General features: G+C 42.3%; 1 protein-coding gene across 1 annotated transcript; it reads right to left on the bottom strand.

Annotated features, from left to right (window-relative positions):
- Window positions 1-4,153: 4,153 nt before the first annotated feature.
- On the bottom strand, window positions 4,154-25,480 carry stc2 (stanniocalcin 2). Its single transcript, XM_008104690.3, has 4 exons — window positions 25,138-25,480; window positions 20,559-20,701; window positions 17,286-17,497; window positions 4,154-7,160 (listed from the first exon to the last, which is right to left on the bottom strand). The coding sequence occupies exons 1-4, from the start codon at window positions 25,292-25,294 to the stop codon at window positions 6,764-6,766; spliced, it is 909 nt and encodes a 302-aa protein (XP_008102897.1). The 5' UTR covers window positions 25,295-25,480; the 3' UTR covers window positions 4,154-6,763.
- Window positions 25,481-26,674: the final 1,194 nt, after the last annotated feature.

The raw sequence follows: 26,674 nt of genomic DNA, 5'->3' as shown, positions 1-26,674 counted from the left end.
GGCAGGACACATGCACACAGGTGCTGCTGCTACCATGCCCGCTTCCCCATAAAGAGGCCTGGGAGGAAGGACAACGCGCAGGCACGTCCGGACCCCTGGCACACTGCTGCCAGAGAGGGACTCCCAGTCTTTCCTGCCAGATGGGGAGCCATCACCCCAAGCCCCCCCCCCCCCCCAAACAGGCATGCACAGGCCTTCCAATCGACCCCGCGGTCAATTGAAAGGCCTACGCACACGCACAGGCCCATCGACGGGCGGGTGGTGGGCAACAGTGTGGGAGAGCAGGAGGGTGGCCGTGCAGACAGGTGGCTGGGCCTGCCGCCACCGCTGCCTTGACAGTGCTTCTGCATGGTCTGCGCCACAAGCGACGGCTTAATTGGCCTTAATTTTGGACCGCCTCTGAGCTCCCTGTTACCCCACCAACCAACGATGTGAGAGGTTGTAAGATGATGATCTGCAGCACAAGAAAACATCACACCACACATCACTTTAAAAGGAAAAGATGCATCGTAGTGAGCCTTTCCTTGTCTCTTATAACAAATAGTTTGGCTCTAGAATATTAGGCCAATACTTGCAAAAAACCCCAACCAAATTCCAAGTAGCTATGTGTGGCAAGTAGGTCAGGGTTGCATCTCATTTCAGGAACTTTTGTTACTTGGCCTGGGACTAAGTTCTGCCATCACATATCTGGCAGGAAGCATTCCCTTTCCTTTTTACCCAGTGGCTAAAACTAATCCATGGCAGGATTATGCACAAGCTGTAGATGGCAGAGCACCTTAAGCAAGAATATTGGAGGTCATAGATTCCTGCAAATCAAACTTAAGCTTGCAAAGTCTCATCTCATCCAAGGGTTTAAATTGGATTAGTTATTTTTAAACCTCACAGAAGAGGCATTAAAATGTGCTTTTCAAGCAGCCATATGGAATTCCTGCTGTAGGGCATTGGCTGCTCTCTCCAAAGTTCCTTTCCATTTCCCCTTCCCTTTAAATAACTCAAGTGACAAGACAGAAAGTAATGTGCTAGGCATAGCAGCAAAATGCTCCACTTGCCTCTCTTGGTTGTTGATTTAAGAGAAAAATGAGGGTGTGTGTGTTTGTGTGTGTGTGTCTTTGTCAGTGAATTTGGTATTTATTTTGTTCCACAACCTCAGGATTTACTGTTCTGTCAGATTTCAGTATGATCACCCTCTCTCCCTGAGCCAGCATGATACAGTGGCTTGAATGTCGAAGTAGGACTCCCAGATTCCAGTTCAAATCCCTGCTCATTCACAGAAAACTCTTGGGTGACCTTGGGCACTTTATGTTCTTAGCTTTAGAGAGAAAGGCAATGGCAAACTTCCTCTGAATAAATCTTGCCAAGAAAACTTTATATGGGTCTCCATATATCAGAGTCAACTTAAAGGCACATAGCAACCCATGCTGCAACAGAAATCCTTAAAGTTAGGATGCCAGGAATAAAATTCCAGGAAGTTTAAGATGGCATGAACTTCAATTCAACTACTTCTTTTCTCTGAAGGTTTTTTGGTAATTCAGTGCTTAAAACGATGTCATGTGAAATTATCTTTGAGACACTTTTTAGTCCAGATCATAGCCAACGCGTGGTGATATAAGTTTCTGGATTTTTGTTTAACTTTTATGTTGGATGTCTTCCATTGCTACACAATTATCTTCCTTCTAAATTAAGACTTGAAATATAGTGTGGAAATTAATACCAAAGTTTCTTACTTAGAAAAGTAGTCCACTCTCCTAATAAACTTCTGATGGGGAAAACTGGAGAAATATCGTATACCTACTATTTTTAAGGCGTCTGGACTATTGGGTTGAGGCCACACTTTTTCTTCCAGCATGTGGTTTGAATGACTATACTAAGCACTAATTGGGAGCCCCATGGTGGAGTAATGGTTTAAAGCCTTGTGACTTGAAGGTTGGGTTGCTGACCTGAAGGCTGCCAGGTTCAAATCCCACCTGGGGAGAGCTCCCTCTATCAGCTCCAGCTCCATGCGGGGACATGGGAGAAGCCTCCCACAAGGATGGTAAAAACATCAAAAACATCCGGGCATCCCCTGGGCAACGTCGTTGCAGACGGCCAATTCTCTCACACCACAAGCGACTCAGGATGCTCCTGACACAAGAAAAAAAAAAAGCACTAATTCTGCATTTTCTTTCTTCTTGGAAATTTGCTTTTAGTTTGATAAAAACTGATTCAATAGAAATTCCACTAGATATTTTCAAGAACAAAAGTTTTTTTTGTGTGAGATGGGACCAAGTTTAGGGTTAATATTAGACCAAAGATTATTGTCAAGAAGCCTGTTCCCCTTTGTGGCCAACCAGATGCCTCAAGGCCTCATCTACACTGCCATATGGTTTCATAATGCAGTTCAACTTTATTGAACTGGCAGTGTAGACTCATAAAATGCAGTAAAACTGCATTATATAACAGTATAGATCGGGCTTGAGAAAGCCAAAAAGGCAACTATCATCTTCAACTGCAATTCTCTAAGAACTAGCGTATTCAGAGCAATGCTGCTTCCGATCCTAGCATGTAACCATCGGGACAAGCAAGTGCTGACAGCCTTGAATTGACATTTTTTCTAATCCCCCTTTAAAGTTATTTGAGCTGATGGCTCCTTGCCATTTCTTGTGGTAGAAAATTTAGAATCTTGTTTTTTTTTTTTAAGTGTTTGATCTAAGTTGTGTTTTATTCCACATCCTGGATTAGGACCAGAGGTCAAGGTTCAAATTTCTTTTCACCATGTTTACTGAGTATTTCATATCTTACAACATTTCACAGATGAAAACTGGAGATGTGACTAAGCGACATCAGGATGCAATCAAGATAGCTTTTGAGTCTACAGCAGTGGTTCTCAACCTGTGGGTCCCCAGATGTTTTGGCCTTCAATTCCCAGAAATCCTAACAGTTGGTAAACTGGCTGGGATTTCTGGGAGCTGTAGGCCAAAACACCTTGGGACCCAAAGGTTAAGAACCACTGGTCTAGAGGGAAGGGAAATATTCTGCCCCTTTCTGTCCCTATTGCTGTATTGTTTGGATGTAAACGACTTTGCAACTTGAACTCAATTTTCATCAATTGGACAATTGTAGGACATGTGAGTATGGGCTAATTACACTTTTGTGGGAACCAAGACAAGGTGTAAAGAAGAGCTTACACCTGTCATTTAGTTGTCTGCCTACCGAAATCTCCCTAACTTCATCTGGATCTTTGATCAAGTGATTTCTCTGATCTTATAAAGACTATAAATAACATTTCACATTTCAGTGTTCTTTCACTTTATAAGTATCTTGTCTTCAAGTTGCCTGCCAACTTTTAGCAACCCATACATTTCTTAAGGAGAAGAAAATTCAAGAAGTGGTTTGTCAATGTCTTCCTCTGAAATGTTGCTGTGGCAATCTTCCATTCTAATGCTAACCATTCTACTTTACAAACTATTTCACTATAAAGCCCAAATTAGACAGGAGTGTGGCTGGATCTATGCTACCATATAATGCAGTTTGAACTGTTATGTGGTCAGTGTATATCCATATAATGCAGTTCAAACTGCATTATATGGCTGTGTAGATCCAGTGTTGGTTCACCTGCGGTTTGCCCACTAGAGTCACTGGAAGTTAATTTCTTAAGCAGTGTTGGAGCAGTGAGAGGTTCCTAAATTGCTTTCACCCAGCATGCGAAAGACCTTGCCTTTTCTGATTAATCGTACTAAAGGGCACTTTTATCATACTGAAGGGCACTTTTCTGCACCCGAGGAATTATTGCCTCTTTTCATGATATGTAGGTTCTTGATAAATGGGTTAATGAAAATCTATTCCTAGGGTTCCTGCTATTCTCTGACAAGAGTTAAATTAGTATTGATATACTTTCTCTATACTGTATAATTTAGCTAGTTAAGTAAGTTCCACTAATTTCAGAGCTTTAAATGTAGCTATGTGCTTAACTTTGAGTTGATACTAATATGATGAAGGCTGCAGCCTTTTGTGCAAGTAATGTAAGCCTTACTAAATGCACTGTGACTTATTTCTGAACAGTAATACATAGGAGTATACCATGGAAGAGTTTAACTTTGTATTCTGACTAGACTTCTAAAGAAACTGTTTGCAACCAGCAAGTGTGATGCTTAGAGATATTATTGGGTTCTTTCAGTGGATGGCTGAAATTTTTTATTTTAAAATGTTCAAAGAAGTAAGGCTATACAAGATGTCTTAAGAGAATTATCGGGTTAAATGCACTTGTCTCTGTTAAAAATTAAATTTAACAATAAATATATGATTTAAGCTGTCAACAACATTATTGAGTGTATAAAATTATATTTCCCTTGTTTTAAACAATAACAAAAATGTACTAGTGGCATGAATATATACAACACAGGTCCTGACATATATTTAAATTACCTTTGCCAGCAGTGCTCAGATTTATTTATTTTTTTAAATGGAGAAAACTATAATAAATAGAAATGATAAATATTTACAATAAAAGAAAATGTGGAATCAGTAGGTGAACACATACATCCAATTTTCACAAAGAGGAAAAAAATTAGGTTTTATGTAACCCCACTCCCACAAAATAAAAATGAAAAAGAAATCCTGAATTTTCTTTATGTAAGCTAAAAGGGGACATCTATCTATCTCATTAAAATGAATGAAGATAAACTATATGCACACTGAGGTGATCTGTTGACAGAGACATTCAATGTGTATATTTTGGTTTCCATTGGAAAATTAGAGTTCTTACTGAATTATCACTGTAGAGTGAACTTACCAAAGACTCATCTGCACTGTATTGGGTTCTAGTGGCAGTTCTTTGGAGGGTTTTAAGTATGTGTGACTAAGGTGGTCATGACTGCCCCTCTAACCAGGTGATTTAGAAACATTTTAGCATGGGGACCACGTATTCCTCATGTATTCTTATTTTTGATAATGTGATTGGGTTCACCACTCAACACAATCACTCAAGCCATTCCTATTAGTGCAAATAACATGTGCTGGCTTGGTGTATAATTATATTGTCCTTTCAAACTTTCTTCTAACTGCCTTCACCAAGGATGAAACAACTGCATTATGCTGCATTATCCTATCAACATGAAGATGACTTCCCCAGTTATTGTAGTTTCAGGGTTCATGTAAACACATGCAGTGTGAACAAACATACAACTGTTCTGCCATTGCAGTGACTGGGAAAGTCTTTACACACAGAAAAAGGATGTGTACAAGAAGCCTCTGGGCTTGTATTTTACTTGTATTTTACCTGCCTTGTTATTACTTGAAAACATTATAGGAGCAGTAATGTATTATCTTCCAGAAAAAGTAATTCCAGTGCCTTGGTTGATGCCTGAAAATGTAGCGTCCTGAGTGATCCTAGCCAATGATAAACAGACCTACTTTCAAAAGTAAAGGAAGTGTATGATCTATCATAGTGGGCCATGGACACTGCAATCCATGGCAAGCTTAGTGCAAACAATTTCCACTGATTATGGGATTAATTTCACTTTCAAGAATATGTGGTTAGGAGCTGGACATTGGGACAAGCTTTAAACTTGTTCCAAAGCAGTAGCCTGATTAAATCACTTGCCAAACACATGGCTTATTTCTTTGGCACTTTGTGTACACTGGGCACACCCTGATGTCATATAACAAGGCAAAGTGTTGGTATATGTTGCTCCATTGCTCCCAGTGCAAAATAGATTTGCTCAACAAGCCACTGATCTATCATTTATCTTTTTTTACTGTGTAGCTGAAACCCAGCCAAAGAAATCTCTCATGGTTTCTGTATTTCCTTGGCTTGCTGGGGGTTGAGAAGACAAGCAGGAAAGCTGGATTTAGATGTCACTGTTATCAAACTATGCAATGCCTGTGGTTTGTCAAGTTGCCCACACTTGCATTGGGAGCATCTGGGAAGTGTGCCCAAGCAAAGCAAGCCAGAAATCCTAAGGCTTACTGTGGTGTGTGAACTTTGTCTCTGTCAGCCTTAGAACAATTCTACATATTCTGTGGTCATGGCTTGAGGTAAAGGAACTTTATCTCTCTCCCAATAAAGCTTCCAAATTATTGCCACCTATCTGAGGTGGCATCCATACTGTATTATTTAGGAAACTACTTCAGTCGAGTAGCTAGGTAAACTTCTGAAAATGTTTTTAGAAAGGTTGGCTGATTTAAATAGCCCAAGTATCTTGTCCTGAAATTGGTTTTGTAATCAACCAACTTTCTAAGGACATTGAAACATGGGAGAAAAGTCAACAGTGGGCCATTTAACCAATACAAGGGACACTTAAGGCAGATGGTGTCACCCAGATAGGACAATGGCTCAGAGAACTATATGAGTTTAGAACTGCAATATTTCCTATATGTTAACAAAAGTTGCAGGTTCTTACTGCCTTTGAATGAGGCTAATGCTAATCCTAGTCTAGATATCAAGCCTGAGAATGGAAATTTGGACCAGTCTACACCTGATAAAAGCAACAAAATTAACCCAAATCAGTATCTAATCTCTATTTTATCTCTTTTTAAGAGATGCAAGTTTTTAAATGAATACATTTTGCTGCACCTACACATAGAATTTGCTGGATACAATCAATAACCAAAAGCCATTGCTTTTCCTCTGTTACTTATAATACATACACTGTCACTGCCATATATTTCGCAATGCCCTTTGCTTGACACCAACCCCTTGACATTGTAAATATTCTGGAATGCCCCTAGATAAGACGATGAACTCAATGGAGGAAGTTTCTGAAGAAGGAAGGGCAGTATCCTCCTTTCACCTTCGGATGTCAGAGAAGTCAGACAGTTCCTCTTCCTGTTCGATGATGCCATGAACCATTTTGGGATTGTGGTTCCCAGCTTTAGTGCGAGTGTGGGCGTTTGTAGGATGCCTGCTACCTCTTTCTCCTCTGGCATTTCGGAAGCTCTCCCTGGTATCAGATTCAGGGTGGATCACAAGGTCTCTTTGGCTGATGGAGGGTCTGCTGGAGATTTCATTGGGCTTCTTTTCAGGCTCCAGAAGTGAATCCCCATGTTGGACCGAGGTGCAGAAGCTCAGGATGGAACAGAGACCCCCCCAATTCTGTTCACATTGGGACTGGATGCTCTTTGTGATGGCCTCTTTAACCTCTTCTCCGCAAGTGAGCAAGATGTTCACCAAGTCAACATACGGTCTAAAGGAGGAAACCAAGAGAGGCAAGAACATTACAGGAGAATGTTAACCTATACATCCAATAATAGATAGATATTTCACTTTAGGGTGTATCGTTTTGTCAATCAACATGATTAGCACAGGTTGAGCATCCCTTATCCACAATTTCAAAATTTCAGATACAGTGTTCCTTGCTACTTCACGGTTCACTTTTCACTCCCTCGCTGTTTTGCGGGTTTTCAATTAATATTTATGTACACATTTATCAGGAGCCTCCAGTGGCTCAGTGTGTTAAAGTGCTGAGCTGCTGAACTTGCAGACTGAAAGGTCCCAGGTTCAAACTCGGGGAGCGGAGTGAGCTCCCGCTGTTAGCTCCAGCTCCTGCGAACCTAGCAGTTTGAAAACATGCAAATGTGAGTAGATCAATAGGTACCGCTCAGGCGGGAAGGTAATGGCGTTCCATGCAGTCATGCCAGCCACATGACCTTGGAGGTGTCTACAGACAATGCCGGCTCTTTGGCTTAGAAATGGAGATGAGCACCAATCCCCAGAGTTGGAAACAACTGGACTTAATGTCAGGGGAAACCTTTACCTTTACACATTTATCACGGTATTTTTGCTGTTTCGCAGTTTTTGTGGTGTGCAAAGGGGAGAAATAAAGGGACGGGAAGGGTTGAAATTTTTTAACAAAGATTATTTAGCTTCCATTCTTCTTTGCCGGTGTATACTGTAACTGCTAAAATAAAGTACAGACTGCATTATAGTAAGTGGTCTGTGTTTTGCTCTCCTCCACACATAGAATAAATATATATAGTCCCTACTTCATGGATTTTCACTTATTGCGGGAGGTCCTGGAACGTAACCCCTGCGATAAGTGAGGAAACACTGTACTTCATATTGCAATAACGACTCCTTTGCTTTCTGATGGTACCAGTTACATAAAATGTGTTCCATGCATAAAATTATTAAAATACATTATACAATTAACTTCAGGCTATGCATATACGGTGTATATTTAACAAATAATTTTGTTTAGACTTGGGTCACATTTTCACGATATCGCATATATTCAAATATCAATATTCCAAAATCTGTTAAAAAAAATCCCCCTAAAATCCAAATATGTCATGTCCCAAGATATTGGATAAGGGATATGCAAACTGTACAGCCCAGCACCACAAATTCTTTAATTTTCATGGCTTGCTTTTTAATTCCAAGACATTCAGGGCTATTTACTATACAGCATTTTAAATACCAATGAACCATAAACTATAATGACATATTGGAATGCATCTCTCTCTGTCTTTGAAAGACTGGAAAATTCAAAACTACTGAAACATGGGATAAACCCAGAAAACGTGAACCTTGAAGTTATTTTGTTGGTAAAATAAATGAATTTATCTTAATAAATAAATAAACTGCAATATGTCGCCTGCAGGGCCATCTTCAATCAGTATGTGGCAGATTTCTGCAGAATTATAATAGAATTCTCAAAGCTATATAGAAAAAGCAAAGATATAGAAACTCTTGGTAAAATTATATTTAACATATGCTGAAGCACAATTTTGGCAAGGCCAAGGGCATCTCCCTGCCCTAAGCAAAGGACAGTAAAATATTGCCTTCTCTCTAAGAGAAATCCCACAAATCCTAGCTAAAAGCAAATTACCATCTGCAGTTAGACCACTCAAGAAAAGAAAAAAGGCATTCCTTTGTTGGTGTTCCTCCTCAATATAAAGCTGGTATAGTATTTAAAAACTGCTGTATGTTGGTTCATGCTGTCACTATGACTACAGAACAAAAATTGAATTTTATGTTTCTCAGAGACTTACGTTTATGCCTAAAGAAATTGCATAACATACTAATCAGGAATATAGTTATCTTTTACTTATTTCTACACAAGGTCACTTGAAGGGCTGCCTTAGAAGCTAGTGTATGCCTTCCTTGCAAGTTGGCCAATTATTAGGGAGACTTTAGTTGTGGTTTCCTACACTAGCAGAGATCGGATTAGGTGGCCCTTTGAGGTTTATTACCCTTCAGCAATGTTTCTTTTCTCAGTTAAAAAGACATTAAAAAGAAAGGCTCTAATCTGTTTCCTAAGTATTGCTTCATATGTTAAAGTGAACCTAGCAAGAATATTCTAAGTACCAGTTCTTCCAATATTATGCTTCTCTTGGTCTGCATCAGTTGCTGGAACCAGCCTTCCTTATGAGAATAGTTCATTACCTTACTGTCTCCAGATGGCTAGTTGCAGAATGTACTCCATTTCTGAGAAAATGAAGACTTTCCATGAAATGGCTTCTTTCATAAAACAGCTGAGGCTGGTTTCCATCTCCAGCCAGCAGAATGACAATGGCTAATGTGCTTTCCCCCTGCATCTCTGTGTTATCATTACATGGATATAATAGAATTGTTCTTCCCTGTACTGCTTGCTGATGCTGGTAGTAGCAGGAAAATACCTGGAGGAATAACCTCAGTATATGAGTAAGATGAACCACACAGAAGGAAGCATTCACTGTGAAGTTCCACTCTTCAGTTTCATGGAACATAATAAAGTCTGTAGCTAATTGCTGAACTAAATTGTAGAATTGTTAAAAACACCACAACACAGATTTTCTAGGAAAAGGGAAGAACAGGACAGTTTTGACCACAGCCTGACAGTATGACACAAGCAATAATATTAGTATCATTATTTCCCATTATTTTGCTGGGTGCTTCACAACGGCAATTTCCTATTGTGAATATTAATATTAAGTCCTAGCTATTTCTTTGCTATCAAAGTTCCAATAATATATATGCAAAGGCTTTGGTTCTAGCTTTTTCCCTTTTCTCTGTTAGAATCATAACAAATGGAATAAACTGGAAATATGATCTGTGCAAAGCCAGTTATCCTTTTGACACGCAATATACCCTCCAAGCCCAGAAGTTGGGTTACATGTTTCCTTAGAATGCCTATTATGCAAAAGACAGAATTTGTCACCATCATTTCTCCAACGCCAAGAACCTTTTCCCACCAGTGTTACAGAATGGAGGCTATCATCTGTCAAGTGTTTGAGTTGCTCCTGCAGGATTCTGGGAAATATAGTTCAGAGCAGAGCCTTTGGAATTCTCAGCCAGCGGTCTTCAGCTTCCCTAAACTCCGTTTCCCAGAATTCTGCAGGATCAGACTGGACTTTTGGCCTCCGTTCTATAATGCTGGTGGAAAAACATCCCCAAACTCAAGACAGCAGCTATTTTTCTAGGAAAAAAGAGAAAGAGAAAGAACAAACATCGTTCCTTCTCCCTCACCCCCAGAAAAAATTAAGGGAGTGTCAGACTTTGCCTAAAGAAGAGGGCTGCCCTGGTTCTTGTAAAATAATTATCAGAAATGTATTGAACTGACATCAAAAAAGGATATAATGTAAGACAATGTCTTAAGTTGAGCATCACAAACAATCCGTTTTTTTTGGTCTTTGGTCAGAAGATTACTATATTTTTCCTTATGGCTGTATGATAGTTCTCAGAAATAGATTCTGAGCTTTCTCTGAAAATCTGATTTTGAGAATTGCTTTTAAAAGGGAAGAAGCCTGGAGTCCTACAGTTGTTTAGATTAGTAGGAACACAACTTTGGGCCCTAACAATTTTTTTGAACTCCAACTTCTATCATCTCATTATAGGCTATGGTGACTAAGACTAATTGGGAAGGCAATCTAATGTGTGATCCTTACAATGCTCTTGGACTCTGACGCAGCGTAGGACTATAGTCCTGCTTCTGCCCATTGTTTTAATTTAGCAGTATGATGAAAAAACATTTTGCCACTAAGGTAATTTCCATATTTTAAGAGTAGAATTCACACATTATAATTATGCTATATTCCACGTCCATTGCCATCAAAGAGAGAATTTTGACAGGTGTTACCTGTCATGCAATTGGGAAACAAACAACATCAGCTGATGTTTCCTTTTCTATACAACCATTAAATGTACAGTTCAGGAGCCTTCTCTCCTTTTCAACCTAGCAGGGGAAAACAAACTGCAAGTTCTACTATCTGCAAAACATAGCTTCCCGGAGAGAAGGCAGTTTGGAATAAAAGGCAGTGTAAAATATATCACACACTTGATGGCCCGAAAGTGTTGCTGCCGATTGCGGTGATCTGGAAGAAATTCAAGTGATTGTTGTACCTTTCCACACAAAGCAAACATGTACTGCCCCCCCCCCCCCATTTTAATGCCTTTGAATGGAAGGGTTTTTTCTCCAGCTCTGTGTAGTTATCTATCTTGGCTATTGGTTAGCTGATTATGTTTTATTGTTTTTATATGCTTGTTTTTATATGTTTACATGTTTCAAAATGCATTTAATATTGTATTTTATGCTGTAATTGGGCTTGGTCCCCATGTGAGCCGCGCCGAGTCCCCTTGGGGAGATGGGGTGGGATACAAAAATAAAGCTGTTATCATCATCATCATCATCTAGGACACTGGTTTTCAACTTCCCACCTTCAGGGAATACTGTATTTTTCACAGTATCTTGTTCACCAAGAAACCAGAGTGCATCTGCTACAGAAGCCAGGGCTTTACAAGGGATTCTAGGACATGCTCTAGAGTGTACACTCCCAGATTATGTGAGCTGCTGGCAGGGCTTCTTGTATCTCGCCATCCCACTGTATGAGAAAAAGTGAGAAAAAATAGATCCAACACATGATACAGACACAAGGCCAGCAAAGGTGAGCAAGGTGTCTGAATGTTTTTGATCTTCCCACCAAAGAGTCACTGACAAGCTTCTGAAGAACTATATGGATTTCTGGAAAATAGCTTGGAAGCCAGTGGTCTAAAGGTCACATTTAATGAATATGAAGTTGACTGTCACACTTCTCATCTGGTATTTCATTCTGACATAGACACCCACTCCTCCCTTGGACCAGCAGACCATTTGACTGCAGCTCTCTTAAGCAATCTGAGTCATGTTCCATATTGAAGATTCATGATGCAACACGACCCAGAAATGGCTGATAGTTTCCTCATGCTTGAAATAAATATATACAAGCATGTGCAGTGTTTAGTTTATATTGCTGACAGTGTAGGCCCCTTAATTGGCATTCTAGGAAACATAATGCAAATATTTTCTTTGTTGTTGTGTGTCTTCAAGTTATCCCTGACTTATGCTAAACTATTACCAGGTTTTCTGGGGTTAGGTGTGTGACTCACCAAAGGTCACTCAGTGGGTTTTCATGGCCATGTGAGGTCATAGTGCGAAGCTCAAACCACTACACCAGCCTGGCTCTGCAAATGCAAATATTGCACAGGGACAAGCATCAAGGCTGGAAACTATCTAGTTGACCATGTGATGTGTGCAGCACATCTTCCATTCAGTTTCAACTGTCTTTGGATGTGGGTGAGAAAGATTCTTGCTTGAAACCCTGAACAGATTAATTGACTCAACATAAGACAGCTTCCAAGGTAGGAAACTAGGTGTTATTTTGCTGATACTATGTAGGAAGAATTCTAAAAATCCGGAAATCTAATATCTTTGCTTTGAGTTGCTGAGAAACTCATACTTCCTTCACAGAAAACTACCCCATCTTTAAAATTAACCCATCAGAATGGAAAGGATGGTGTTATCTTCTCCTTGTACCACTTAATATATATTTGGGTAGAAGTGTTCCAATGGTTTCTTTCAACAGAGTATCACATCCTGTATTATAAATGGGATTGGAGAACACCTATCATTAGCTATGGGGAAAGGTCTGTCTATTTGGAATAATCTCCTTAGCATCTAAGTATTTCAATCCTATTGTCAAACAATGGTGGCAAAGCTATATTCTTGGTTTAGAAGCAGATATATCATTCTATAAAAGGAGGAATTTCACAAGCGAAGGCACAGCCCAGAGCCTTCTGTAAATGGGGCCATCTCTTTCATTGCAGAACCAGAATATAACTCGGGTCCCTTCCACACAGCTGTATAAAATCCACATTGAACTAGATTATATGGCAGCATGGACTCAGATAATCCAGTTCAAAGCAGATATTGTGGATTATCTGCCTTGATATCCTGGGTTATGGTCCTGGCTTACACAAAGGGCATTCATGTGTGGAACAGTCTGCAGCAAATAGGAAAATGGAGCCTTTCCCTGGGCACCAAATAAGGCTCCATGGTTTTCATGCACTGTTTGGTCTCTCTAACATTCATCAGCCGCTTAAGGAGCTAACTACTCTAGAATATGATGCTCTCCATTCAAAAGCCTACTACTGCTTCCACAACTCTCTCAGTTCCAAGCAACGTGGAAGCCCAAACCATACAGTGAATCCAAGCAACATTTAAAGAAGGACTGAGGAGAAATTAGGCAGTTCATGGTTACTTTTGGGAGGTACTAACCAATATCTCCACATTTTAGGGTTAAACAGGTGCCAACACTATCCCTTTTAAAAACAGTATTCTGATCCTAATAAATAAGAGAAACTGCTAAACCTGAATTCACAGACATCCAACGTAAATGAGCATCATTGACCAGTTTTAGGAGTGCATATGCCATTTGGGAGTGTAGAAAGGGAACTCTTTAAAGAGAGTGAAAGATTTAACTGAAGTACATTTGTACATATACTTTGGCAACTCAGACCTGAACAGTATGATCTTTGCCAGCCATTCAAAAAAGTTGGCCTCACTATGATTCTACCTGTGTCAAGTCTGCAAAAATACTGAGGATCTGTGTGTTTGTCAGGGCTTGTATTTTCCGCCCTGATACATAAGCCAACGGTGTGATGATGTGATGTACCATCAAATGGAACTTGTATGAAAAAAATTCAAAGCCTCCTTCAACATGCTATCAACATCTTTCCCTTATCTTCTTTTTCTTTTCTGTTTTTGTGTAGTAGAAGAAATACAAAAATAACTTTTTGAAAATATATAATTGTGCCTTGCAATTTCATTGACTTGCTAAATATATCATTGATGATATCTGCACATTCAATCCCAGTTTCTAACTAATATTTCAAGTGATGGTTTGCACAGGACAATGAGCATTATGTGGACTAGACCATTTGCCATCTTTGCTAAAGAGCTGCTAACTAGATATGTGGTGATGACATCCAGAGAAATCAAAGCTGATTGCTCATGCACTACCCTCCCAATATTAAAATTAGTCATACACACACTCACACAGTCTCTTTTGGGAGAGTTAACCGTGCTGTATGTTGACCATCTAATGCGTCTGATCTTGGTTAGGCATGATAGGAACCAGGGCACGACCCCCTATGCATCTGGGTTTCAACTGTCCCTCCTTTTTCTTTCCTTGCCCCTGACACACTGGAAATAACTGTGGAGGACAAAATGCTGCTTTCTGTGTTTAGATGAATGTTAATGCAAATGTGTTGTGACCTTGTCCACTCTAGATCTGATCCTATTCAGCAACTTCATGCAGCCACTGGAAAGTTAATCATGAGAAAATGGTGTCTCTACCTGAGTAAGATTCCCCTGCTCATGCCATATGGCAACTGGACACAGAGCCAGCCCAACATAGCGGCCAATGTAAGTGCCTGCTTGTGGCGCGGTGCCCTCGGGGAGGCAGCGGCGGCGGCGGGGACCATCGGCTCCCTCCTCGCCGAATGCGGAAGACTTCAACTGAGGCCTAGCTCTCACAAGACCTCGCAAGAAGAGCTAGGCCTCAGTTGAGGGCTTCCGCGTTTGGCGAGGAGGGAGCCGATGGTCCCTGCCGCTGCTGCCGCCGCCGCCGCCGAAGGTATGTGTGGGGCCTTGGGGGGGGGGCGCACAATTTCGGGGGGGGGGGGCGGCCACTAGGTTCGCCTACAAGGCAAAATTACCTAGGGCTGCCTCTGAGACTGGACACCAGCAGTTAGGAATCTTATGGCAGATTAAGGCACTGAAAAAGTAAAATGGCCTCTATATTTCAGCACATACCAAGTGCACAATCAAATATTAGTATGTCTCCACTTCTATCTAGCAGTATGTAAAATAATCAGTGATCACACATCTTTTTCTCCCATTTATCAGTTTGTATGAAATCCATGCTGAAAAGCAGAATAAGACTCCTGTAGTGTGAATTTGTGATAAAAAATAAAAAGGGTATTTTTGTTAAAGTATAAATGTGTAATCATTTCACCATTTCATACAGAGGTGTTAAGACCACATTCCCTCATAGCGACTCCTATCATAATGACTAACATTGTCTCTTCGGAAACATCTAAGGAGACAGCAAGAGTAAAATTGGGAATGCATGATAAAGAACACTCATACAAGAAGATAAAGGCCCTATTTACATTGCCATTAAAATGCAGATTTAACTGGGATATATGGCAGTAGACTCGTATAATCTAGTTCAAACTGTATTCATGGTAGTATAGATGGGGCCAAAGAAAGCTAGCAACCTTTAGCAACACTATGATTACTTTATGTAGAAAGGTTCTTAAAAGCTTGGAATGATAGTTCATCAGACTTTTTTGCTCCAGTATGAAAAAATGACTGGCCTATCCTACTTGTATACTGCTCATTCTGCATGATGTATCACTCGAGATATATAATCTCAGTGAACAAAGCCTATGAAAAAAAAGCTCCCTTCTACACCTGCCTTTCTTCCTTGTCCTTTGTCTAGTTGGACCCCCTCCCCCCCCTTTTTTTTTTTAAGTAGCATCAATACTGGAAGGATGACAAAGGTGGACTGCAGAAAAGCAGAGTTTCTGTGCCAGGTTGCAGTAGCATGTTTGTAGTAAACACTACAATAAATCTTGAACTGAAAAAGTGGTATTCTGTTGGAGCTGACATGTGTGACAACCTGCAACAGGTAAGTCAAACAGCAGCTGCTTTCAGGATCCCTTACTAAGTGAGAACAGCAACCCAGAAAAAAGGGAAAGATTAGCCTGCCTCTGCAGCATGTTAAAAAGAGCACTAATTGTACGTTTGACCAATAAGATGGCTATCATAAGAAAAGTGAAGACTGGTGAAACAAAAATTCACCACTCAATCTTTTTAGAAGAAATCTTTTGGAAACATTTTGAAGGATCAAATGTTTTTGTTTACTTATGCAAAGCTTCCTTGATCTGTTCCCCCCCCAAAAAATATCATACATGCATTCTGTGTAGTTCTGAAAATGTTTGCAGAAGTATGTTGCACTGTAAGCCCTAGTATCCACTCACAGTTTGATTCCAGAATCCAGCATAGATATCAAAATCCATGAATGCTCAAGTGTCACTATATGTAACTAGCTGTGCCCGGCCACGCGTTGCTGTGGCGTTGTCTGGTGGTGTTGGTAAGAAATTGTTGAGGTAGTGGTGGTATTGAATGTCTGTTGTATGGTTGTCTTTATGTTTAGTATGCACACTGAAGTGGATTATATGGCAGTGTGGAGTCAAGATAATCCAGTTCAAAGCAGATAATATAAGATTCTAAACGGGTTATATAGCTGTGTGGAAGGGCCTTGAGTCAACACTGCCATATAATCCAGTTAAAATCAGATAATCTGTGGAAGAGGCCTAAGTGAGGCCTAACTGTGCCTGTCCCCTGGGCTGAGTAGGTTACTAGGAGACCAAGTGGGTGGAGCTTAGCCTTCAAACTGGCAGCAATTGGATAAAAACTATTATTCCTCTCCCTGTAATTAGGACTTTCTTTTTCTTTTCTTTTTGTTGTATCAACCTAGAGCTGTGAATGATGGGTTGTGTTGTCAAATTTCAAGGTTGGGGGGCCTGTAGTTTTGTTGTTTTGTCCGCTGCCCTGATGCCATCACTCTTTTATATATATAGATAGGTAATAATATAGTGTCCCTTATATTAAATGGCAAAATCAAGGTTTACTTTTTGGAATATTTTTAAGCTGTAGATGGTTGACTTCTTGGATACAGAATCTGTGGATATAAAGAGCCAACGATACCATTCTTTTTTGCAGCATATACATTAGCTCTACTTTTTCCTTGTTATTTCTACCTCTAGTACCACTTTTTCTGTTAAAATCATTCAGAGGAACATGCCTATTTTGTTAACAGAGATATACTTGTCCTAATCAGTAAAGTCTTAAGGACTTGCAATTCCTCCTGGACAAACAGCAGGAAGATGAACAGCACTGAAATGCTATTGGTGCTTACAAGGTAGCTCACCAGTGGAAAGAGTGGGCTCCCAGTCCTAGATCCTCCTCCTGCCCTAACAGTCCCACAGTGCAATCCTCACTTACTCATGCTGGAGTAGGTCTTTAAAGTGTATCATTTCCATCATGACCTGAACGTTCTCCTTGGCTGCAGAGCAGAGGTCGTGCTTCTGATAGCATTCGCGCTGCAGCTGGAACACCATCTCCTTGATGGAGTGGCACTTGCGACTGATGCAGCTAAACTTGTGGCGTAAGGCATGGGCCTTGCATCTTAGCGCATCCTTAATGAAAGATTTCCCCTGTAGAACAACAAAAAGCAAAAACATACATGCATTTATCTCTGTAGAGCATGATTCAAAGACGAATTGCTTTCTCACTTTAAGGACACACACAGAGAGGAGGGACAGAAGCACGATAATGGAAATATTTGCATGTATCATATGACTGGGTAAGGTTAGGATGGTTGGTATTATAGTATCCAAGTAGCATAGGATGATGATGGATTTCTATGGGTTGCCCTCATCCCAGGGGCTCATACATACTATACAATTATAATATTATGATTCCACTAACTGCAATAATTTCAATCCCATGGAATATTGGGGCCTGCAGTTCTGAGAAGGACATTTACAATTCCCCTTCAGAGTTTTCTTGTGCCTCTGATTAAATCTTGAACCCCAGAATTCCAACAGATGCAGCCACTGAAGTTAGTGGAAAAGTGCTGTAATTGTGTAGTATGGAAGAGTCTCATAAGTAGATGATGCTGATCTAGAGAATGGGTAAACTTTCTAAAAACATCAACATCTCAAAAGATTCTTATGTTATTACTTTTCCCTAAAAGACATTTACATAGCTATTCCTCTACACACTGACATGCCAGGTGGAACCTAAGCAACCTAAGCAGTTCTTCATCCCTATTCTTTTTCCATTCTCCCATTAAGGTTGGAAAGTGAGTCATGCTTCAATGATGTGGTACAATTCTCTGGATAACTGGTCAGCTCTTCTTCCGCTTGCTGAATGACAGGCAGCTGGCAATGTTCTGGCATTCCTTCTATGCTTCCCTTTCAGGTCATCCCAGCTAACGAGTATTTAATGACCATCGCACCCTACGGTGCCTATGTTCTTTCTTCTCCCTCCTCCAGTGTTATGGTAGCAGAATCTTAGCAGTGGGTGGGAGAATTTAGGCTTCTTTTGTTTGGCCTTTTCTTTGCAACTGAAACAAATAAGACAGGGGAAGGCAATGTCTGAAGGGACAAGAGCCATTCTGCCTTCCTCTCCAGACCTTTGTGGGCTTCACCCTCCTCTGACCTGCTTGACCCAGATAAACATCATTTTTGAATCTTACTAAAGGCAAATTCTACCAATGCAAGACTCTGCGGCTGCAACACAGGTGTGACATGGGAAGTGAAACCCTTGGAACATGTATGGGACAACTGGGGTGCCCATTATGATGAAGGTTATATTCCTCTTAAAGGCTAGAGTGGGAATAGTGTTATTTGCTACATAATGCACCAATATTTTACATACAGTTATCATATTTGCAATTTTGACTTTTGTGCATTTGATCAAAAACATTATCTCTAGGAATCTCTAACTTCTCCAATATGGTTCTATGGTCAGTGTCCTGCAATTATATTGAAGGACTCTAATGTGATTCTATGGTAAGTGTCTTGGGAAAGTTAACTACATAATTATGCTGAAAAACTTATACATTTTAGATAGAAATTTCTTTATTTACAGTTTTTCATTTCATGGGAATCCTGTGCCTCTAATTTGTGAATGCGGAAGGCTGACTGTAATAGTTTCCATTTTCAATCTTTAATAATGCAGGCATGCGACCATTAACAAATCCTCTGACACTGAAGCTCTTTTTTTAAACAAAGGGCCACTTCTTTTTTCCTTATCTTTTATCTAGTTAGAAGTTCTTACAGGCATTTGGCTTAGAGAGGATAGTGAAGAAGTACTGCAGAAATGAAGACAATTGCATCTGGGTCGCACAAGCTTGTCTGCAGGAAACAATGATATATTCAAAAAGGTGTGTGTTTGTGCACAACAGGCAAGGTAACCAGTACCGAGCTACCTCTAGTACCCCCCTGCTTGTGTGAAGCAGCTAAACAGAAAGAAAGGGGTAAATAAGACTGTCTCACTGGCAACCTTCAGCAAATCATAAGGAAAGTGAAGATTGGTGAAAGAAAACCTCATCCCTAGATGTATTTTGAAAGAAGCTTTCAGTAGTCTCTAGAAGGTTCAAAGTGTTTATGCTGAATTATGTAAGGCCTACCTGACCTGGTTGTTCTATTTCACACTTTAAGTTGTGAATAAGAAGTTTGCTTAAACTTGTTAAGAAAGCTGTTATTTCTGGGGGAGGGTGGGGAATAGGACCCTATTCTTTCTCCCCTTTTATTTCTGTCTCTGGCACCAAATTTTCTGTGAAAAACGTAACACCCAGGACCACATCTACTTTATTAACTGATGTATACTATAACATATTTTTGTCTTTTTTCACCAAAGTAGACATTTTTTAAAAAAATCAGATGATATTTGAATACCTGGAATGGGTTTCTTTGCATTGTCTTGAAAAAAGGAATAATGGAAGCAAAATGTTGTGGATCTTCAGAGAAATGTTATACAACATGTGTCAAATATCATACAGTGAGCATTTCTTGTATTTCTTAAGGGAGAGGAAAAAAGATCAAGGCAGACCTTTAAAAGATGTTTGATATTAGCAAAGGTCTATTAATCTGAAAGTAAACAAGGCACTCCATATATCCAACAAAGCTGCTTTAAAATATCTAGAAGACTTGTGTGATTTCTAGGGAGGGGGAGCAAAGTGATCATCATTATCATTCAATGCACAGAACATTTTTTTTCCTGCAGGATAGCTTTTCTTCTACCACAGCAAGTGCTACTGGCTGTGTCTGAAATCTTGAGTAAATACACATACATTCTGGAAATGGCCCTGTCAAGACAAAGGCCTCCAGCATTTCATAACATTCCCTTTCCCTGGTATGAGGGAAGTGCTGCAGGAAGGATAAAAAGAGGATGCTTTGAAGATGAACAAACCCATTGGGGAGAAAACAAAGAAGGCAGATTTAATATCACACACATGCTAAGGAATGCATTTTGATACTGATGAATTGCCAAGGGATCCTTTGAATAAAGTAGTAACAAAGGTGGTTATTTCTATTGACACTGTGTTGCCCAATACCATATTTCATTGCATAATAGTTGTCTCCCCCCCCCCCCCAACAACATAAATCTAACAAGAGCCTAAAATACTTCAACATGGAACTTTAGTGGCTTCTAGGGATACTGGTATATGCATCTTTTTGTTGTATATGTCAGTTTGCTTATGCTTACCTGGGCATCAAATTTTCCAGCATTGTGGAGGAATGTCATGCAGATCTCATGTAAGCCTCGAATCTCACATGAGTTGTTTTCAAAGCACTCAAACACACTGCATCCTACATCGCCAGCGTTGACCAGGCAGTGCTGGATTTCAGCTGGAAATGAACAGCCACCACAATCAGTATTATAAAAGGGCAACATACATTGGTGGGAAAACAGACCTTTTGCTTATACTACCTTTGTTTTAAAAAACCGGACCCAAGAAACAGTACAGAAATGAAAAATTCAGCAAAATACTTTTTCGAAGAGACAATGTGGCATAGCAATTAGAAGATGAGGTCCAGGGAGACCCAGATGCTGTGGGGTGACTTTGGGCCCATTGCCAAAATCAAGTCTACTTACCTACTTCACAGGGCTGTTGTTACTATAAAATAAAATGGGGAGGAGTCCCGGGAATAAAGGCTGGGTATATATGAAACAGTGTGTTCAATCCAATTTTTCCTTATGAAACAAAACTTCTCTTTAAGAAATAAAACTCAGTGTAAAACCTCAGATCAGAGGTTTTGAAACTGTGTCATGACATATTAGTATGTTGCCTGTAGCATGTAGGTGTGTCACACAAATCTAATGCAAAACTTCTAAATCTATATGAAATCAGTCATATATTCAAAAATATACATGGTTTCTATGAGATATGTTTTGCCCCCACACATTTTGCTGTTACAGTTTATGCATGTGTCTGTGAGAGTTGGCTTAACCTCTGGCTTGCTAGTAAAACTGAATTACTGTGTTATGAAATGATGCATGTTTAAAATGTATGTCACCAACATGACATATTTGGAAAGCTCTGGCTTAACCAGTGACTTCTAATGTGAAGAAATGCTTGATCTGTTTACAGGAATGCATCCATATCCATATCCAGTATAAGTGGACTTCCAAGTCTCTAAAGCCAATGTGAACATTCACAATATATCTGCATGACAGGCTTCTTGTATTGCACTACTTCATATTACCAATATTCCCTGTGGTTTTATAATCCCATCACGTGCCTGCTTGCTTGGAAATAAGTACCATTATGTCAAATGAAGCTTGGATGTGTCAAAGTAGAACCAGTATTAGCCACAAAAACACAAGATTATCTTTGCACAAAACAGCCTGCTATATGTGTTGTCAAATGTTTTCATGGCCAGAATCATTGGATTTCTGTGAGTTTTCTGGCCTGTATTGCCATATTCCAGAAGCATTCTCTCCTGATGTTTCGCCTGCATCAAACCCCACTTGCCTAGTTTCCAACATACCTCATTACCTTTGAGGATACATGCTATGGATGCAAGTGAAATGTCAGGAAAGTATGCTTCTGGAACATAGCCATACAGCCCGAAAAACTCACAGCAACCGAGTTTGTTATATCTTTTTTTGGATTTGAGCAGAATTTTGAAAACTGGGTGCTGCATTTTAAAATCAGAGTTTTCCAGACTGCATCACTACAAGTTAGTGCATTGGCTACAGCATGTAGGTGTATCACACCAATATAATATCCCCATACTGACTGCTAGTAAAATTAAATTGACTGCTTAGAAAAGAGATGCATGTCTAAAAAGTGTGTCACTGACATAAAATATTGCGTTTTTTTTTAAAAAAAAACCCAGCAATAACTAAACCCTATAAAAGGCTTTGAAAACTATAGAAGACCTCAGGGTTTCCCTTTGATATAATCCTTTCAATGGGAGTTTCTGAGGAAGACCAGTGACCACGCCAGGTCTGGGCAGGATGCAAAGGGCGAGAGAGGGAGAGGGGGGGGGGGGGTCCTGGTTTATGCGAAAGCCCTACGCGCGCAGGGATTTTCCTTTTGCGGAGCCCGGATTGGATCAGGCGCAGCGAAGGCAGGGCGGGACCTTGCCGCTGTCTGTCCCCGAGGCTCCTGGCATTGTGTCTCAGAGGAAGTGGCGCACAGCGACCGGGCGGGGAGGGGAGGGGAGGGCGGAAGAGAAAGAAGGAGCTTTTGTCCCGGGTTGTGTAAGTGGGCAGCTTGGGCTTGTGGCGGGAGAGAAGCGGGGGGGGGGGGGGGGATGTTCCAGGAGACCAGCTGTAATAAGTGAGGATGGGAGCCCAGCGCTTCCGATCACGTGTCCCCGGAATGGCATTCACACGGGACAGCCCTTCCTTCCCCTCGCCAGGCGCGCTTTCGGGCATTCCCTGCTCCGGGTTGAAGCAACGCCGAGCGCATTCGCCTGGAGCGGCCCCACTACTGCTCGAGAAGAAACCTCGGGGGGAAGTGGGCGATCGCATAGGAAGACCCCCCCCCCCCCATTCCTTTCAGCCCACCTTCCATAGACGTTCCACGTTTGGGAGTCTCCTTTCAGGTGGTTTTTTTCCCCCTCCAAGGAAAGCTTTCTGGGTTATTGGGTCGCTGTATGGCCATCTTCCAGAAGCATTCTTTCCTGACGTTTCACCCATATCAGAGGTTGTGAGGTCTGTTGGAAACTAGTCCAGGGCGGGGGAAAGAACTCCTGTCTGCTAGAGGCAGGTGTGAATGGGCCCTGATTGTTTCCTGTCTGGAATTCTCCTGTTTTCAGAGCGTTGTTTAGGAGCCTCCGGTGGCCTAGGGGATAAAAGCCTTGTGACTTGAAGGATGGGTTGCTGATCTGAAGGCTGCCAGCTTCGAATCCACCCGGGGAGAGCGCGGATGAGCTCCCTCTATCAGCTCCAGCTCCATGCGGGGACATGAGAGAAGCCTCCCTCAAGGATGGTAAAACATCAAAACATCCGGGCGTCCCCTGGGCAACGTCCTTGCAGACGGCCAATTCTCTCACACCAGAAGCAACTCCGGTTGCTCCTGACACGAAAAAAGAGCGTTGTTCTTTAATTACTGTCCTGATTTTAGAGTTTTTTTTTTAAATACTGGAAGCCAGATTTTATGTTCATGGTGTCCTCCTTTCTGTTGAAATGGTCCACATACTTGTGGATTGCAATGGCTTCTCTGTGTAGTCTGACATGGTGTTGTTAGAGTAAGCAGCCAGACCTTTAAGTTGAAAGGCTACTCAATGCTAAGCAAGGTGCCAATTACATGGTAGTTATTAGAGTAAGCAGCCAGATCTTGAAGCCCAAAGGCTATCCAATGTTAATCAAGCTGGACAACTGCACCATTCCCACTTGCCTCAGGCAGACAAGAGCTCTTTCTCCCACCCTGGACATTCCAGATATATAAACCCCTCTTGCCTAGCTTACAACAAACCTCACAACCTCTGATGATGCCTGCCATAGATGCAGACGAAACGTCGGGAGAGAATGCTTCTGGAACATGGCCCTACAGCCCGGAAAACTCACAGCAACCCAGTGATTCCGGTCATGAAACCTTCGACAAAACAAAGCTTTCTGAGACATGCCTGCAAAGGGCGCGGGAAAAGAAGACCAGAGAACACTCTTCCCAACTAGTTGGAACAGAAATTGGGATTGGGACATCCATTGCAAGCGCTCTTTGATTTATCTCCCTCCCTCTCTAACGCAATTGACATGACGATATGCTTAAACCCAGGGTACATCTATCTATCTATCTATCTATCTATCTATGGCATGGGCAAACTTAGGCCCTCCCTCCAGGTGTTTTGGACTTCCCCTCCCGCCATTCCTAACAGCCCTTTCCTTCCCCTCCTGAGGCTGTTAGGAATGGTGGGAGTGAAGCCCAAAACACCTGGAGGGAGGGCCTAAGTTTGCCCACGCCCGATCTATCTGATAGGATGAATGCAGTTTGACCCCCACTTTAAGGGCCAGGGCTCAATGCTAGGAAATCCTACGAATTGTACGCACTCTCTGGCAGTGAAGGCAAAAGCCCTTCTAAAACGAATACTCCGTCGCATAGCCGTTTCGAAGTGGACGCACACGCCTAGCACTGCAGTGATCCTGATCCTGAATCCCAGGGAGCGAGGAGAGCGGCCGATACCTCTTTGCCTGGATGGGCTCTCCACTGCCCGAGAAGGCAGTTCCGAGCTGCATGACACGACAGTGCGGATCCAGGGGCTCCCTTGCCCGGGATCGCCGGAAAAGGCGCCTGCCCCAAAAGCACGTGCTGCGCGGAGGCGGCACAGAACTACCACGCTCACGATCCCATAGCACTGAGCCACGGTGCAAGCGAGGAACGCCGAACTCTTGGGTAGAGAAGGTACACAGCCATCTCCAGGGTCCCATTGCCTTGGGACCTATACACTTAAAAGCCCACGGCGTTATATCTAAGTCTAAGCCCGAGATATAGATTTTTTCCCCCTGTCAGGAGCGACTTGAGAAACTGTAAGCCGCTTCTGGTGTGATAGAATTGGCCGTCTGCAAGGATGTTACCCAGGGTATGCCCGGATGTTTGATGCTTTACCATCCTGTGGGAGGCTTCTTTCATGTCCCTGCATGGGGAGTTAGAGCTGACAGACGGGAGCTCACCCCACCCCCTGGATTCTAACCAGACCTGCCGGCACGAGGCTTTAACCCATGACGCCACGGAGGCTCAGATAGATAGATAGATAGATAGATAGATAGATAGATAGATAGATAGATAGATAGATAGATAGATAGATAGATAGATAGATAGAGATAAGAGACGTACCTGTGTTTTGCAAGGAGAGCCGCCCTTTCTGATGCTGCGGAGGGGCTCTGTCCGGGGCTCCCACCGGCGGGTCGGTGGCCTCCGTGCCCAGCGCCAGACCGAGGCTGGCCAAGAGCAGCGCCAGGCTGGCCATCTTCCCGACCCACGGGGCGCGCATGCTTCCCGGCACTCCTCCCCGGCTTGCTTGCAGACTTTGGCGAGGCGAGCGGCGTGCGCAGGGTGCAGCCAGGGAGGCAGAGAGCGAGCGCAGGAAGTGTCCGGCGAGGGAGCGGACGGAGCCTCTAATATCCCCGGCGGCGGCGCCCGGCGTGCCTTGAATGAAGGAGCCCCGCAGATGTTGGCCCGCCGCGTCGACCAACCGGAGACGCCGCTCGGCTCTGACACCGCGCGCGGGGGGCGGGGCCAAGGACAGCCCCGGCGGCTACTACGCGGCACGCGCCACCCTCGCCCCGCCAGGGCGGCCAGGCAGCATTCTGCAGGTTGCAAAGCAGGCCAGCTCCCCGCGCCTCGCGCCCCGTCTTTTAGGTACAGAGGCATAGGATTTATTCTACTGTGCAGATGCCTCTCCCGTTCGGAAGACACCATATTGTTTGTGCGTGTGTATAAATACATATCGTCGTCTCACTCGTTCAGTCGTCTCCGACTCTTCGTGACCTCATGGACCAGTCCACGCCAGAGCTCCCTGTCGGCCTGCCGTTGCCACCCCCAGTTCCTTCAAGGAGGAGCCAGTCACTTCAAGGATACCGTCCATCCATCTCGCCCTTGGTCGGCCTCTCTTCCTTTTTCCATAAACACATATACATATATATTTATACACACACACACATATATATACACACCCACATATCTATGCATAATATGTGCATATAATGCATATATATAATGCACACATACACACAATATGCATATGCATATACATAAGTAAAGATAAAGGCTTCCCCCTCTAGGGGTTGGTGCTCATCTCCATTTCTAAGCCGAAGAGCCAGCGTTGGCCATAGACGCCTCCAAGGTCATGTGGCCAGCATGACTGTATGGTGTGCTGTTACCTTCTCGCCAGAGCAGTACCTATTGATCTACTCATATTTGCATGTTTCCGAACATGGAGCCCTGGTGGCGAAGAGTGTTAAAGCACTGAGATGCTGAACTTGCAGACCGAAAGGTCGCAGGTTCAAATCCCGGGAGCGGAGTGAGCGCCCGCTGTTAGCTCCAGCTTCTGCTAACCTAGCAGTTCGAAAACATGCCAATGTGAGTAGATCAATAGGCGGGAAGGTAACGGCGCTCCATGCAGTCATGCCGACCACATGACCTTGGAGGTGTCTACGGAGGCTCTTCGGCTTAGAAATGGAGATGAGCACTAACCCCCAGAGTGAGACATGACTGGACTTAACGTCAGGGGAAAACCTAGGTTGGCAGAAGCTGAGGCTAACAGCAGGAGCTCTCCCCACTCTCCGGATTCCGAGGGGGATCTTTCGATGAGCAAGTTCAGCAGCTTAGCGGTTTAACTCACTGCGCCACATACACAATATTGTGTCTTTGG

This window comes from Anolis carolinensis, chromosome 2 (genome assembly GCF_035594765.1).
Source record: "Anolis carolinensis isolate JA03-04 chromosome 2, rAnoCar3.1.pri, whole genome shotgun sequence".
NCBI classification, from domain to species: Eukaryota; Metazoa; Chordata; class Lepidosauria; order Squamata; family Dactyloidae; genus Anolis; species Anolis carolinensis.
This window is presented reverse-complemented; position numbering and strand designations above follow the sequence as displayed.

Coding starts and splice junctions, on each gene's coding strand:
- stc2 (XM_008104690.3), bottom strand. CDS start 25,294: ATGCGCGCCCCGTGGGTCGGGAAGATGGCCAGCCTGGCGCTGCTCTTG. Junction 20,702..25,137: donor GCTCTCCTTGCAAAACACAG/GTACGTCTCTTA, acceptor GTTCATTTCCAG/CTGAAATCCAGCACTGCCTG. Junction 17,498..20,558: donor CTGGAAAATTTGATGCCCAG/GTAAGCATAAGC, acceptor GTTGTTCTACAG/GGGAAATCTTTCATTAAGGA.